Raw genomic sequence first — 17294 nt, forward strand, 5'->3', positions numbered from 1 at the left:
TGTAAAATATCAGTTACCTATTGGCTTCATGTCCCTAAAAATGTTGGTACGGTGCACAATAATCACTTACATAAAAAAAAACAATAGACACAAAGGACCGAAATAAAAGTACTCGCGGTTACTGAAAGCTATTTTCAAAGGTAGTTAAAATGTACACGGACTAGTGGACATAGAATGTCAGACTGGTAAACATGTAAACAGACGGGTGAATATGTGGACAGACATGTCAACATATATACAGACATGCAGTTGAGAATTTAGAAAGACTAGGGAACACAAAGAAAGACAGATAAGTTGACACATAGACAGACTGATAAACCTGTAGATAGACTTGTGTTAATGTTAATTAAAAGAACTAAACATTTGTATCATTTGTATATATGAACCTATGTCTAACACTGTTCGGTTTAATTTTCAGATGTGTATATAAATACATGTAGGGAAATCTATAATATAGGGGAAAATGTTGGCAATGGGGGGGGGGGGGGGGGGGGGGGAGTGACTATATGTATACGTATTGTCAAATTTCCGCGGGGGAAGAATGGCAATGATCCAAAATTTCCGCGGGGGAAATATTGGCTCATGCCAGTCCTTCCCCCGCCGGGGGAAGAACTGCATGGCATGGGAGGAGAATGGCTATATAACACCGGCCGCCTAACAGACGTTCCACTGGAAACTGTGTTACTAAACAATGCCATACTGGCATCATCATATAGCTGTTCCTGTTGGAACTAATGTTATATGATCATTATTCCATTTGGAACTTATGTTATAATGGAACTTCTAATTTATTGACAATCTCCTTTTAATATATAGAGTACAGTTTGTATTTTTTCTTATCGTGCTTTCAACAACAATGAGAACGCAAAATACATAAGAAGTGTTTAAACAACTAGTTTATCTTAAACAGAGGCGGATTTGGGGGGGGGGGCACGGGGCCCGGGCCCCCCTTTTGATATTTTTTTTTGTATCTTATATAGGGAATCACTGAAGCGTGACAAGATCTGGTCCCCTCTTAGGCAGCCAGTGGGCCCCCACTTATGAAAATTTCTGCATCCGCCACTATTAAACATTCAATTTCGTGTATGTTGTAGCCCAATGTATAGTGCTATGTTGCTCTGACGTTTGGCGGTCTTTATGTGACTTGATGAGCCGGCCGTGGGATCGATACAAACAGATATAAATAATTCAATGATAGGCGCGATTGTTAAACCAAGAACCAATTTTACAATGGGACGGCATTGAAACAGAAATTCATCACGTCATAATGAAATGATGGTCGAACGTTGTCGTTGGTGAACACGTTGCTCAGTGACTGGTTTATGTCTGGTCAAACGGCGGCAGTTGCAAGATGCGGCTTTTCTTTTTATTTCAGTATCTACTTTTTCTTTCGTGTTTTGTTTTCTTTACTAGGGAAGCGGCCGATTATTTGTGGTAAGTCATACAGACTGCATATTTTTACATAGCCTGGATTTCTTTATACAATGCTGTCATTATTTTTTTTTAATTATTGCACATTTATCTTTTTTAAAATTGATTTAGCTGTCTCTCTCTCTCTCTCTTTTTCTGTTTTTTTTTTAGTTATATATTTAAGCGAAAGAGACTTGAAAAAAAAACCCAATAAAAGCAACAAAAAAAAACATTTAGAATAAACTGTTGGTTTAACCGTTGACTGCATAATCACAAATCGCAAAATAATTGTTCTATTTTTTAGTCAATCTGCACTAGAGGATGTGAGTTATTTTACACTGTTACTGAGGAAGATACTTACTTTATTCAATAGTTCATACTACACAGTCCCGTATCCGTGTTTACTACACGAAGCTCTAGAAGTAAGTTACAAATAGAGAAGTTATTATTTCATACGGTTACAGAAGTTATTGTTTCATAAAGATACAGAAGTTATTGTTTCATAAAGATACAGAAGTTATTATTTCATAAAGATACAAAGATGTCAATGTTCATGGACTCTTATTTTTTTCAGTTTTATTGAATATAAACTCATCAAATATTAACTCAAAGTATATGATCGTATGATGTTGTCTTTCGTAAATCGACATAGACTTAATTAACCTACTGTCAATAAGTTGTATAAATTATAATTGAAAATGGAAATGGGGAATATGTCAAGTAGACAACAACTCGACTAAAGAGCAGACAACAGCCGAAGGCCAACAATTGGTCTTCATAGCAGCGAGAAAGTCCCGCACCCGGAGGTAGTATTCAGCTGGCCCCCAAATAAAATTGTGAACTTGTACAGTGAAAAAATGTTGTATACCATGTTCTGATCAGTATATTGCTTGAACTTTAGTGGATCAAACTATTTTATGACCTGGACAGACCGTCAACATTTTTAACTTCTTCTGGATGTTAAAACAGAACAATCCGGGAAATTAAACGAACCTTGTAAATAACTATCTAAAAGATTTTTTTCATTCAAACCGCTGTTTCAAAACAGTTATACAAGTTGATAACTTTTTTGTTCATTTGACCTTCTTGCTGTTAAGCACCCAGTCTTTTTGTCCTAATCATTACTAAGGTTATCTAGCATCTTTACCGCATGTTCGACTTCCTCTTGGTGTTTCACTTGAAGCCTTATGGAAATATGAATAGGTATAACTGTACTTACATCTTATGGTTTGTTCTTATGTTTTTCTGTTACACATCTGTCCCCAGTTAGGAGGAGGGTTGGTTACCGCTAACATGCGTAACGCCTCCACATTCTGTATGTTTGTGCCTGTCTCTAGTAAGAGCCTGTAATTCATTGGTTGACGTTTTTTGCTGGAATGCATGTTTGTTTTTCGTTCATTTTTTGTTCATTAATTCGGTCGTTAGTTTTCTATTATCAATTGTTTTCTATTTGTGATTTCGGGGTCTTTTGAAGCGGACTATATGCGGTATGGGGATTCCGCTCATTACGTACAGTGACCTATAGTTCAAGTGTTAATTTCTGTGACATTTGGTCGACTCTTGTCTCTTGTGAAGAGTTGTCTTATTGGCAATCATACCACATCTTCTATTTTCATACATACTCCAAGTTTTATAGTTCATCATTCTTATTTGTTAGAAGTTCATCCATATTATTGTTATTGCAGTTCCCCTTGATGATATTGATCAGAATAGTGTTTGCCTATACCTGTACCCTTGTGGTTACTCTGGGAGTTATCTTTCTTGAGTAAGTATTTACGCTTAATACACAATTCACATATATATGCAACTCATCAAACCTAAATAGCCTTTTCCTTTGGTTTGGAGGTCAATGTTGGTCTTTAAACTTTTTATTATTTGGAATTTAAAATGTATATTTATATCATTACGTTTCTTCGTATGCTACATGTATTTTTATAATAATTTCTCAGTTAAAAACAAATGTTTTACACATTTTTTTTATTATTCTAAGTATATACATGTAAAAGTCTGTTATATTGTCCAGTATTTGGTAGTCGTTTTTATGTACTAGAAGGGTTGCACATATTTTTCTAGGGTATTGTCCAGTATTTTGGTAATCGTTTTTATGTACTAGAAGGGTTACACATATTTTTCTGGGGTATTGTCCAGTATTTTGGTAATCGGGTTTATGTACTAAAGGAGTTGCACATATTTTTCTGGGTATTGTCCAGTATTTTGGTAGTCTTGCACATATTTTTCTGGGTACTGTCCAGTATTTTAATAGCCCGTGTTATGTTCTAAAAGGGTTGTACATATTTTTCTGGGTATTGTCCAGTATTTTGGTAGTCCGTGTTATGTACTAAAAGGGTTGAAAATAAAAAAATTTTGGGTATTGTCCAGTATTTTAATAGCCCGTGTTATGTTCTAAAAGGGTTGTACATATTTTTCTGGGTATTGTCCAGTATTTTGGTAGTCCGTGTTATGTACTAAAAGGGTTGAAAATAAATTTTTATGGGGTATTGTCCAGTATTTTGGTAGTCCGTTTTATGTACTAAAAGTTTTTTTTACATATTTTATCTTTTCAGATGGATTGTAGTAAGAGCCAGCCACGAATGCACGTGCTTGCCGTGAACTTTGTAATCGTGTACCATGTCAGTGAATGTAACTTTTTTTCTAATAAAAATAATTTATCATAACTTAAAATGTTATTAACACTTCTGGTCCTACATCCTGTCGATACGTATATTATAGCATAAAACCAGATTAGATATAAAAAGAAGATGTGGTATGATTGACAATGAGACAACTCTCCACAAGAGACCAAATGACACAGAAATTACCAACTAATGATCATCGTACGGCCTTCAACAATATGGAGTTGGCTTAGGCTCATTCTAAAAACCTATACATTGACTTGATAACTTGTATACAGCCTTGTTGTTTTGTTTCTGTTAATGTTTATCTCATTCAAAGTTTTATGATGACATGTACATGTACAGTACTGTAGGTAAAGTCAAATTTCCTATATACCTCAATATAACACAACATAGTAGTTTTTTTTTAGATAAGTGCCTGTGTCCAACACCTCGAAAATTTGGCGGGAAATGATTCTCTCTGGATGTTTCATACATTTAACATTAGAACATTTTTTCTTCCAAAAAACTATGATTTCAAAATTTACCTCAGTTTAGAGTATATGTTGTTAAATTTTGGAGAGCAAAGTAGGGATAAGGGAGCTACCATTTGATTTTTATGGTGGGGGGGGGGGGGGGGGGGCTAGGATGAAATTTGAAAAAAATAGGCAGGACAGGAGTTTTGAGTAAAAAAAAAGGCAGGATGAGACACTTGCAAAAAAAAGTCAGGACGACAATTTAGGTAAAAAAAAGTCAGGATAAACTAAAAAAAAAAGGCAGGACCGAACAGAGTGAAAAATAAAAAGGCAGGACAGAGATTACTGCTAAAAAAAATGCAGGACAAAATTTTTCATCCTAGCCCCCCTCCCCCCCCCCCCCATAAAAATCAAATGGTAGCTCCCTAAAGTTAACAACAGTTTTGATGGCACTATATGAAGATAAAACCAGGGAGTTCCGAATAACCAGAGAAAAATCCAAAACAAGACTAGCAAAGTACCTTAATACTTCATGAGCAAGTGTCTTCTATATTGTACAAGGTCTAATGCGGGGTTCACACATTGCCGATTATTGCTCCCGTTTGAGATCAGACAGCGATACGACACGAAAAGTGAAAAAGTCGGATTAGTATCCTCAATTATCTGGAATGTCCTATTATTGTCTGAACGCAGTCGTTTAAGTTCGTAACAGATTCCTACTGGTCGGGAAGGGTCCGAATAGTTCGGCAAACACCCCGACAGTTAGGTGCATCCCGTAACATTCGGGGAAACTCAGCCGATTTTGTCTAGACGGATTACAATCGTGCCTATGTCGTGACAGATTCTGCTGTATCGGATCGAATTCCTAACAATGTTCTGTGTATTCGGGACGGTGTCCTGTGGAACGGGAATGATCTGGAGAAGTCCAGACAATAACAGAATACAATACGACTGAGACCAGACAAAGCCGTTTGCAATGCGATAGAGCGGACCGTGATAGGATTACGTTCCGACAGTACCTGATCATCCCGATTATGCCGACAGTTTTCGAACGGATAACTTCCGTCAGCGTCGGTTCACTGTCTTGTCACTATCTGATCTATTACATTCGGTAGAATCGGGACGCAGTCGTGACAGACTCGGTCGAATTTTACCTGGCGAAAGATACAAATCGAATTTCCATCCACGATTCACAGGATCTTGATCAGACTTTTGAAAAATTTTAATCGGGAATGGTCCTGTCAAGGACGGCAGTAAAAATCGTGAATGTGTGACCCCAGCTTTATTGAAGACGGTTTTTTTTCTCTTTTGAATCAAATTAGGAATATCGAATCACATTTTGTATAATTATACCAAAAACAATTGCATACAATGTATTGGTAAGTCAGGTGTAGCATTGCAATAAAATACTTCATTCATAAGTGAATACACATAACATCAATAGCAAACCAAACAACGTACTAGTTAAACATCTCCCCCAAGAAAAGTAATTAGCTCTGTATCTTAGTTATTTCATTATTATCCAACATTGAAGAGACATTTGTTTTAATTCTGCTTGTCACACTCCTACTTCAACACTGAGGAAATTAAGAATTAATTTTATAATGCTTTATCAGTCCAAGTAATCCTTATTTTAAATAAAAGCGCAAAAGTAATCGATTGGTTTTGAAAATATCTCAGTAACAAAGAATGACAGAGCTGAAATTAAAATGTTAATTAATTCTTAGATTACTAAACTGACCCAATAGAGAACACTTGTCATGTTATGTTATGCATGGGACTAACACATATCACTCAGTCTCACCATATATAATTACTGAGACTTGGCATATCTAGTTTGGAGAAAAATCACCATGGACGAGTTTTACGTGTTGAATTTTCTTTTTATAAATGTTATTACATCTGTTGCTGACATGCAGTTAATGTTTTTCGACGTTTACAAAAATCAGAAAATTTCATCAAACTATCAAATGCACAGGACATTTTATTTGAGTTCTAAAGAAGAATGTGCGATCTTATGTTTAAATACTTTGACATGTTGGTCTGCTAGCTATCGCAGAAGTACGGGAGAATGTGGATCAAGTAGCAGGAGTGCAAGATCTGAACCAAACACTACACAATACGACCCTGAGTGGATAATTCTAAACAGAAACGGTAAGGGTAGTTTTTTCAAGTATATATGATCAATGCCTGTTACGAAGGTAATAAAAAGGTATACACTGGACGTGTTTCACAAATACAAATAATTATGAAGCACAAAACATTAACATCAAAACTAGGTGCTCCACTTAAGAAAACTTATTTGGTAAGGTTAAAATAATAATTTACTAAATTTCTTTAATTTATTTGATGCCAAACAGATACACATTTAATTGTCGCTATTGTCTAAAAATGGTCTCAATAAAGATAGACAATCAGCCAGACATTTTTCGATGTCGTCTCAATAAAGATAGACAAGCAGTCAGAAATTTGTTAATGTTGTCTCAAAGACTCTCTTGTGAAGAGTATGCTAGTTAATGATAGTCTCGATGCACCAGAGTTACTGTTCTTACAGCCAACAATAACATATGCATATGGAGCGTCTGGATAATCGAGACTAGCTAGTTGACAGTCCTACCACATTTTCTTATGTTTATATTTACAAACAGGCAGACATTTGAACATGGGGAACATATTTAGATTTTTCTTCAAAAAAAGGAAACAATCGCTTGAAAAAAACAGGTTCTTTTTGTATTTTTTGATAGCGTTCTACCTTTTTTTTAAACGTCATCTATGGTACTATTCATTTATCAATACTGACCAAATTCAGATACAAATTAAAAAAAAACACCAGTGTATATTTTGATAATTTTTTTAAACTTTGTACAATAATTAAATGTAATATTTCAGTCGAGTGTTATGACAAATGGATACCAGACGGGGATAGCTGCTATTTGGTTAGTGACGTCGGTGTGACATGGAAAGAAGCCGAGGTCTGTTATTATTATTAATAATTTTTTTGAGGGTGGTGTAAATACATTATTGAAAAGGGTCAAAGTGCAAGTTAACATTTACCCTAAAAAATTGGTAAAAGTTACAGCGAAGAAAATTAAGAATTTTTTTTAAAAGGAACAAAAGAAGCAAATGACAGAGTTATTTCTTTAAAAAAAAGAATGTACACACAATGGTATTTGTCCACTGTGAGAGAGTTTATGTCAATCCACCAGACTATATAATGAAACAAACTTTAGAGGAATTGTATGCTGTAGTAGAACTCGTAGAAGATCACACAACATCCTTAATGCTTACTATAGTTTTAATTATACTTGTGTAGTTGTGAAAATAGGATAGTTAGTGTTTTAACGGTTTTTGATTTTCGTCTTTTGAATCGCCGTTTTATTTGCTTAATTTTGTGATATTCCTTTATAAACGCAAAAAGTTTCAATATTAACGGAATTGTAGCGCTTGGTGTCACGTTATGTAATCGAAGATTTGAAGACGTATCTTACTAGTCAGGATTCTATTTCGTCAAAATTATCTCCCCATTACGCCAGTCCTTTTTACAATCTACTAACTTGTCTAAGTTATTAAGTCAGGGGAAATAGGATTTCTGCAGCCTACTCTCAGTTGATGTTCTTGTCTGCATTGATTCAACTTAAAACTATTGTCTGTCTGTCTATCTGATATTTGTTAAATCACAAATCTCATATAAAGTCAATTATCATTAAAAAACTCCGAATTAAATATGATGAAATTTGGCTTAACCTACTAAATAATGACAAACCTGGCATGGTGCAAGGAAATAAATTAAGGACCTATAGACTATTTAAAAATAATATAGGCCTTGAAAAACATGTATTGTTAAATAATTGTAAAACATTAAATGAGTTAACCAAATTTAGAATTAGTACCCATCAACTTGAAATAGAAAAGGGAAGACATAAAGGAATACCCCCATATAAAAGATTTTGTAAATTATGTAATTATGACATTGTTGAGAATGAAATTCATTTTCTTCTTCAATGTCCATCACTTAAAACTGAGAGATCCAGTATTATTTAGATTTATCCTCTAAATTTACTAACTTTAAAACTTTAAATGACCAATCTAAATTTGTATGGTTGATGTTAAATGAAGATCCATTTGTTAATAACATAATGATTAAATTGATAGATATTTAAAGACTAGAAGAGTAAAATTAAGTATTAATACATGAGTAGCCCACAGCTGTTCTTCTAATTATAAAATGGTACTGATTGTGTTAACTCACTCATTATCTTTGGGAATATATACTGTGTTGGTTGTCTCCCTTCTCTTATATAACATAGTTTTAGTTTTATTGTCATGTATTATAATTTCAATGAAAAAAATCACCACAATCATTTGTACACTTTAATTTAAACTGTAATTGTACTGCTCCTCGGGGCGTCTTGATTGACAAATACAAATTGTTGTTGTTGTTGTTGATCGGTTGTCAGGTGGAATTTTCGAAAATTCATAAACATTTAAAAAAAAATCTAATTAAATATTTCGTGAAAGGGCAGACGAAACTCTTTAGAGGTTGAAGAGTATAAACCCTAATTATCACTCACAAAAAAAGATTTTTTTTTGTCGAAGATATGCATTTTTAAGATCCAACTTAAAAGACTGTCTTCAACTTTAAGCAAAAATTGGTTATTCGAACACACCTACTCTGTTTTTGTGATTCATTAGAAAGTTATTTCACTTGACCTTTATATTTCATCTTTTATTACTATAAATTGTTGATGTTATAAAGTCAACATGTAGCCTTGATATATAAAAATGATAGAATATGAAGCGAGATGACGTATCAAATACTCTTGCTTACGAATTTATAATTTTGTAGACCTAAATCAATATTTCAATTTCTTTGAGATGGATCTCCCATAAAATGTGTGAGTTGAAATGCACCCAGCATAATGCTTTACAAATATTTCAGGCTCACTGCCATCGTTATGACAGTAGTTTAGTAGAAGTACCCGACACAAACAAGACAGATGCTTTAAAATCCTTGCTGGAAAGCCAATACACGAACCGGCATACAACAGTCGGTAAGCTCCCATGTATGTTAAAGAGTATTATATGTACTGACCCCCCCCCCCCCCCCCCCCAAAAAAAAATGAAGAAAAAACCAATATTGTTTCTTTTGTTTCTTTGTTTGGAAATTACCCATGCACTTAAGCAACACATGCTCCTTGAAGTCTCTAGTTCAAATTCAAAAGACCTATAAAGCTAAAATTTATTATGGGAACGTCTTGTTACAGGTCGAATTTGTTCAATTTTGTTTTATTAGGACTTGTAACTTTAAAAACTCACGGACAGAAAAAAAAACATTGCATAGAAAGTTCGAAATTTACTGAGTTAATTAATGATATATCGCTTATTGTAATTCAAAACAAGGCGTTTTAACTTTTATTCATTTACTCAAATGGGCACCATTACATTTATATTTTTTCTCTTTAAACCTGTTCTCTTAAATTCAAACGGCTTAAAAGTATTCTTATTATAATAAGAAAGAGAGAGAGAGAGAGACAATCTTACAACTGTGACTACTTGATTTGATTTTTTTTTGTAGATAAATTCTTTTGGATTGGAGGTTATGGACACGATGGTGATTTCATATGGAAGTCTACTGGATCCCTTATCACTTTCCAAAACTGGAATAAAGGGAACCCATTACCAGTTCCTGGTAGACATTATGAAGAATTGTGTTTAGAAATGGTTCAGAGTAGTGATTTTAAATGGAACTATGCTCTCTGTAATGCCACTAACCCGTTTGTGTGTGAACGCAAAAAGAACTGACAACCTTCATTGAGTTATCCCTTCACTGACGACAGTATAATTCATACTTTTATTTATTCATTGAGTTAGAGCCTGGATGTTCGTCATAATGAATGAGGCAAAAGTCTGTCTGAATCGTGACCAGAATATGATAAACATTTTAAGATGTATTATTTTAAGATGTCTTTAAGTTATAATGAAATTATCATTAAATAGTATAGGTTCATTTGTGATTTGCATTATAAATATGATATCAAGTGTGCCATGTTATAAACATATTAATAGAGCAGTGCAAATAGTCACAGTTTTCCAAAAATGGATTGTTCGTGAACAAATAAGAATAGTTGGACAACAGCACAACCTTGGTTTTTATTTTAGTTGGATGAGAATTCCGGATGAAAGTAAATCCGGAAGAGCAGTTTTGACACCACAATCTTATAAAATGGTGAATACTAGTAGTTGTCTCATTCGACCCTATAGGTGTTATTACCAATGAGAATACTACTAGTTGTCTCATTCGACCCTATAGGTGTTATTACCAATGAGAATACTACTGGTTGTCTCATTCGACCCTATAGGTGTTATTACCAATGAGAATACTAGTGGTTGTCTCATTCGACCCTATAGGTGTTATTACCAATGAGAATACTAGTAGTTGTCTCATTCGACCCTATAGGTGTTATTACCAATGAGAATACTAGTAGTCGTCTCATTCGACCCTATAGGTGTTATTACCAATGAGAATACTAGTAGTCGTCTCATTCGACCCTATAGGTGTTATTACCAATGAGAATACTAGTAGTCGTCTCATTCGACCCCATAGGTGTTATTACCAATGAGAATACTAGTAGTCGTCTCATTCGACCCCATAGGTGTTATTACCAATGAGAATACTAGTAGTCGTCTCATTCGACCCCATAGGTGTTATTACCAATGAGAATACTAGTAGTCGTCTCATTCGACCCCATAGGTGTTATTACCAATGAGAATACTAGTAGTCGTCTCATTCGACCCCATAGGTGTTATTACCAATGAGAATACTAGTAGTCGTCTCATTCGACCCCATAGGTGTTATTACCAATGAGAATACTAGTAGTCGTCTCATTCGACCCCATAGGTGTTATTACCAATGAGAATACTAGTAGTCGTCTCATTCGACCCCATAGGTGTTATTACCAATGAGAATACTAGTAGTCGTCTCATTCGACCCCATAGGTGTTATTACCAATGAGAATACTAGTAGTCGTCTCATTCGACCCCATAGGTGTTATTACCAATGAGAATACTAGTAGTCGTCTCATTCGACCCTATAGGTGTTATTACCAATGAGAATACTAGTAGTTGTCTCATTCGACCCTATAGGTGTTATTACCAATGAGAATACTAGTAGTTGTCGCATTCGACCCTATAGGTGTTATTACCAATGAGAATACTAGTAGTTGTCGCATTCGACCCTATAGGTGTTATTACCAATGAGAATACTAGTAGTTGTCGCATTCGACCCTATAGGTGTTATTACCAATGAGAATACTAGTAGTTGTCTCATTCGACCCTATAGGTGTTATTGCCAATGAGAATACTAGTAGTTGTCTCATTCGACCCTATAGGTGTTATTACCCATGAGAATACTAGTAGTTGTCTCATTCGACCCTATAGGTGTTATTACCAATGAGACGAGTATCAATTTCTCTGCATGCCTATACTTTCTTTACAGCGTACGATGAAAGAATGATGAAAGTAAATCCGGAAAAGCGTCTTTAAATTTTATGACTGGATTTATAGGTATAGTATATGTTAATGTCAATGTCATGTTACATATTAATTTCTCTATCATTGGGACCAATAAAAATTTGTATTCTCCGCCGTTTGATATGCTTAAGCTTTTCAAATTTTGGTCTCGATGGTAGCTAATGAAGGTCGTACCAAAAGTCCGGAAACAACTTTTAGCAGAGAAATAACACAATTTAGTAAGATTAAGAAATAACTGATAGTTTGAAAGGAGTGCACGAAGAGGCATAGTTTCAACACCAAGGAAGACTAATCGTTTCAGCGGAGTGGCCATCCGACTAGAAATAAATCTGACTTCGTTGCCTTTAGCCTAGTCATTATACTGAAGATTTACTATTTGACATCAAAGACACTACTGAGTAACTTAGAAAAAAGCCGGCATTAATTATCTTCCTTTCGACACACCACATGTTGCTATGGATGTCGCATCCCTCTACACGAATATTCCGTAGATGGCATTGATCTATATATATAGCAACAATGAAAAAAGTTTAATATTTTACTGAAAGGTGGCATATACGTCAATAAATACACTACACTACAAAAAACGAAATAAAAAACATTATATCATCGTACTTATGGATATGTATCGTAGTTAAGCATGTGTGCAATCCTCAATAAAGAATCGTCAATCGTTTGGAGGTCGGTCCAAACCTATTTTACCATGATTCTTTAGTTTAAACAGTATTTATTAATGAAAAATGTCAAGATAAATATTACAATCTTACATAAAGTTCAAATATGGGATTCGGAAACAAGTTTGGAAAAACTTTTATAAATCCGTCTCCCTAAAAAAAAAACATCTATTTAACAAACAATATAAAAGAGGGACGAAAGATACCAAAGGGACAGTCAAACTCATAAATCTAAAACAAACTGACAACTCCATGGCTAAAAATGAAAAAGACAAACAGAAAAACAATAGTACACACGACACAACATAGAAAACTAAAGAATAAACAACACGAACCCCACCAAAAACTAGGGGTGATCTCAGGTGCTCCGGAAGGGTAAGCAGATCCTGCTCCACATGTGGCACCCGTCGTGTTGCTTATGTGATTACAAATCCGGTAAATAGTCTAATTCGGTAGGTCATATTCATGAAAGGGAAGGGGATTGTAGTTACGACGTAAGGAACATATCCGATATCATTTGTGAAACGGTTATTCCATAACGGTCAACCAACTCGTGATGGCGTCCGTAAAATTTACGAAGGGATGATTTCAACTTCACTATTTGGAACTCTTGGTTTAATAGCTTCCTTGTGAGCAGCAAACCTCTATCAAGAAAATCATGATAGGAAATGCAAGCACGGGAATATAACGTGCCAACAGTATATCCAGTTTATGGTAGCATATGATAAAATGAATAAATACACACACACACACACACACGCAAAAAAAATACAACAAATAAAATAAATAATAAAAAAAAATGTGGAAAAAGAAGGAAAAACTGACGAAAACAGTCAACTCTTATTTACTTTTCTAGACAGTCACTGGAACCAACACACACGTCCGACTATGGTCAATTACGCCGGGCAATCCACTCGATTTCACATCATATTAAAAAAAAGTCTATATATATAATATATATACATATACTAGATCAACTTTCAAAACGTTTTGTTTTATTATGCATTCAGAAACTTTATGAAACATTTGCATATTGTCCTCGTCAGCTTTTAGACTGTCCCCATATAAGATAATCTTAAGATTAGAACAGGAGATCGTCCCGATAGTATCCCTTCGAATTTCATTATATTTTGGACATTTGAAGAACTAATGAGAGGTAGTTTCTACTCGACCACAGGAACACAGCGCGTTCTCGATTAGATTTTTTTTAAATAGATGGTCCCTTAGAACACTACTCTGGAGTCTTAGTCTTGCTAAACATATCTGTTCTCTTCTACAGCCTAAGTGAAAATACAATTGTATTTTATTATTATTTTGAGAGAGATAAGTCTTAAAACCCGATTTTGATTGATTTAGACGAATGTCGTCTGGAATATTATTCCAAAGGTTTACTACGGCTGGTAGAAATGACTTTTGATAATAGCTTGTTCTGCATAATACAGTTTGGAAATTTGAAGACCCCCTAGTCCTGTGGTCGTGTAGATCTAGTCTCTGATTTGAAACTAACACAGAAAGATAATCAGGACAATCTCCGTGAAACATTTGATGAAATTTTAATAACTTATGTTTATCACGTCGAGACTGGAGAGTTTCCAAATCGGTTTCATCGTACAGCAACTGTCTCGATGATTCTTAGTACCACCTGTAACGATTCTTGCTGCTTCTAGTTGTAAGTTTTCCAGAGATGTTTTAAATAATTGGGTATGTTATCCCAGACAATGTCCCCATATTCTAAGACTGGGCGTATGAAAGATAAATAAATAGTTTCTAAATTTTCCCTTTTAAGTTTAAACGTAAGTTAACTTTCGGAATAATGCTAATCTAGGAATAGCCTTATCAATAATCATTTTTACATGATTATTCCAGCTTCCATCTTCATTTATAATAACCCCTAAATCAGTGCTTGTGCGTCTCAACTTCTTTTATTAGATTATTATTCATATACACTGGCGGTGGTTGGGTTTATAGTGCCTTTTTGAAATGGTCATTATTTCTGTTTTGTTTGGGTTGAAATTAACAAGCCATTGTTTAGACCAATTATGTATTTTCTCAATATCTTTATTTAGCTTTTCTGCCGCTTCATATTCGTTATCAACCAGTAAGAGGTCAGGGTAATCTTCTTCTTCTCAGAAGATTACCCTGACCTCTTTCCCTTCATCTAATGCTTTACCAAAATCGTTAATGATACATAGCAGTTGGTTTACTGTCGAATCACCAGGGATGAAACCAGACTGGAATTTTGTTAATAAAGAATTTGTAATAATAAAGTTAAAAAGGTATTTAAAAATGCATCTCTCCATTGTCTTACCAATGTTAGACAGCAAAGATATAGGTCTATAATTTAGTAAAAAATGTCTGGGCCACCTTTGTTCTTATATACAGGTATAACATTTGCTAGTTCCCACACAAATATGATTCTTTATGAACTCAAAATCAAATTTGTGGAACTATATACTTATAAAAGGCTACATTTACACACCCAAGAAATGATAAACCACTGAATAGAGACTTTTGTCTATTTTTGAAATAAACGAAAGTCTTGTAACTAATTGTTTTGGACATATTGTAAATATTTGTTTGTATTTGTTATCTCTGAACCAATGCATTGCATTGTCTTTATGAGAATAAAGATATCATACTTCAAATCTGATAAAATATGTTAAACAAAGTCTTTCACAATATATATGTTTTGATGTTCAGTCAAAAATCGCTATCGAGATTATGTTATACAGTTTTAAAAAGGCCTGATATAAATGAAATATTTTTTATCCTATCATATCTTATTAAGCTTAATCTGATTTCACAATTCAAGGCCGTAACTAGACCTAATATTTTAGTGAGGCAAAATAATTGAGCCGAGCGAAGCGAGGCGAAAAATTTTTGGGAGGCATGAATGGTGCAAAATCCTGCATTCTAGGCATTTCCAGAGAGTTTGACAATGTTTTATGTTTGGACACTTTTTATATAAATTTTTCATTTTTAAAGACGTACAAACACCAAATTTTTTACAACTTTATTTAAATTTATATGTCAGATAAACATCCAAATATCAATTTGAGTGTCACCAGAACATAGAACAAACATCGATTCAGTAAAGTTTGCCAATTTTTTTATGGCCGGTTTCTTCAAATCGTTTCAATATATTTGGTCTGCTGACATCCTTATCGCGATGAACATTGAGCATGGGAAGACAGCACAATCTGTTGCCACTCATACATGCCTATTCCCAAGTTTTCAGTCGTTTCAGGGGAGTCTGTTGTTCTAGAGGTAGCTCACTATCATCAACACAATGATCATGATGATTGACATCTTCTTCCGATTCCTTCTCAATCAGCAATTCGGTAGAAGCATCGGTAGTAACAGTTTTGTTTGCAAAAGGGAATTAAGCTTTCCTGTAAGCACCATCATACAGTTGTTGTTACAAATTTCAAACTCGCTTTTATGCTGACAAAGAGTAAACAAACTATGCATGGATAGAATGAGATAAGATACATGTATAGATGATTCTATCTAGAGTTAGTTGACTTGTATGATATGGGAACAGGGGAATAAAACTGGTGTTTTTGCCGTTTCCATATAGTTCCGTGATTTTAAATTATTTCTGGAAATAGTCAGTGGTAAGACATTTTCAGTTCAAGAATCGATAAATTTAGGGGTTTAGGGTGTCCGATACCGAAACCCGAATATAATGACACGAAATTCCGAAGTCCCGATTTAGAAGAGACAACATCTAAATAATGTCAAAATGGAACACGGGATGTTCTTTCAATGTATAAGGTTAAAGAAACATGGATAAAAACTAATCCATGCATGTTTCATATTATGTATATTTTGTTTATATGTAAAAGAACGAGTAAAGTTGGTGAAACGGAGAATATGCCCCTTGCGATGCCCAGTGCTTGATTTGTCAGTCAATTTATAGTTTTTGGATTAGTTTCAATGAAGTTATATTCAGTACTCAGACTCTTAACCCCTGTTGTGATCACAAACACCATTAGTTTACTAGAACTATTCCTTCTTTACCTTCAGTATCGCTTTTCCTTTTTCTACAAGAGTCCGTTTTACCAGCGATCCATGATGGTTATCGTTACTAGGTTAATGTAATCGAGAAACATCACCCGTTGAGATGCTGAGTTATATCAAGGAAAACTAATTTAAAAGGAATAATGACAAGTTATAGAAATTAAGGTTGAGACAGAACAACAAATGACCATTCAGTTTAGTATTTAATTACCATAAAAAAAAAATCAGTGTCGAAATTTTAGTGAGGCAATTGCCTCACTTGCCTCAATGGTAGTTACGACCTCACAGACATGACAGTAACTCAGCATTTAAGGAGCAAGTGCAAATATTGCCTTTTTTCTTTCCACACTCATTATAAACTACATATATTTTACAATACCTCATATGATAACAGAATACTACATATTATAACACAATACAATATATAATTACACAGATGCAAATTATAACATAATAATACATACTATAACACAGATGCAAATTATAACATAATACTACATAAAATTACACAATGTGCTACATATACATGTAAGTATAGTACAATACATTGTACTACATATGATTACACA

At 34.3% G+C, this 17294-nt stretch overlaps 2 protein-coding genes across 3 annotated transcripts; both read left to right on the forward strand.

Annotated features, from left to right (window-relative positions):
* Positions 1 to 1277: 1277 nt before the first annotated feature.
* LOC139521317 (uncharacterized) lies at positions 1278 to 4092 on the forward strand. The gene is made up of 4 exons (XM_071314798.1): positions 1278 to 1434; positions 1715 to 1832; positions 3096 to 3175; positions 3975 to 4092. The coding sequence occupies exons 1-4, from the start codon at positions 1352 to 1354 to the stop codon at positions 4018 to 4020; spliced, it is 327 nt and encodes a 108-aa protein (XP_071170899.1). The 5' UTR covers positions 1278 to 1351; the 3' UTR covers positions 4021 to 4092.
* Positions 4093 to 5811: 1719 nt separating this feature from the next.
* Positions 5812 to 10505, forward strand: LOC139520935 (C-type lectin LmsL-like). 2 transcript variants are annotated; one of them, XM_071314040.1, is made up of 4 exons: positions 5812 to 6652; positions 7388 to 7470; positions 9438 to 9561; positions 10074 to 10505. In XM_071314040.1, exons 1-4 carry the CDS (start codon positions 6352 to 6354, stop codon positions 10298 to 10300), a joined length of 735 nt encoding a protein of 244 aa, XP_071170141.1. In that variant the 5' UTR covers positions 5812 to 6351; the 3' UTR covers positions 10301 to 10505. The 2 variants fall into 2 exon arrangements, with proteins under 2 accessions (XP_071170141.1, XP_071170149.1); XM_071314048.1 differs by having other exon boundaries at positions 5817 to 6652; positions 9438 to 9549.
* Positions 10506 to 17294: the final 6789 nt, after the last annotated feature.

Source organism: Mytilus edulis, chromosome 1 (assembly GCF_963676685.1).
Source record: "Mytilus edulis chromosome 1, xbMytEdul2.2, whole genome shotgun sequence".
Taxonomy (NCBI): Eukaryota; Metazoa; Mollusca; class Bivalvia; order Mytilida; family Mytilidae; genus Mytilus; species Mytilus edulis.

What these genes read in the sequence shown, in the direction of transcription:
- LOC139521317 (XM_071314798.1), top strand. Translation starts at nt 1,352, where the DNA reads ATGCGGCTTTTCTTTTTATTTCAGTATCTACTTTTTCTTTCGTGTTTT. An exon ending in TACTACACGAAGCTCTAGAA is followed by an intron (nt 1,833 to 3,095) that starts GTAAGTTACAAA and finishes TTGTTATTGCAG; the next exon opens with TTCCCCTTGATGATATTGAT. An exon ending in CTGGGAGTTATCTTTCTTGA is followed by an intron (nt 3,176 to 3,974) that starts GTAAGTATTTAC and finishes TTATCTTTTCAG; the next exon opens with ATGGATTGTAGTAAGAGCCA.
- LOC139520935 (XM_071314040.1), top strand. Translation starts at nt 6,352, where the DNA reads ATGGACGAGTTTTACGTGTTGAATTTTCTTTTTATAAATGTTATTACA. An exon ending in GATAATTCTAAACAGAAACG is followed by an intron (nt 6,653 to 7,387) that starts GTAAGGGTAGTT and finishes GTAATATTTCAG; the next exon opens with TCGAGTGTTATGACAAATGG. An exon ending in AACAGTCGGTAAGCTCCCAT is followed by an intron (nt 9,562 to 10,073) that starts GTATGTTAAAGA and finishes TTTTTTTTGTAG; the next exon opens with ATAAATTCTTTTGGATTGGA.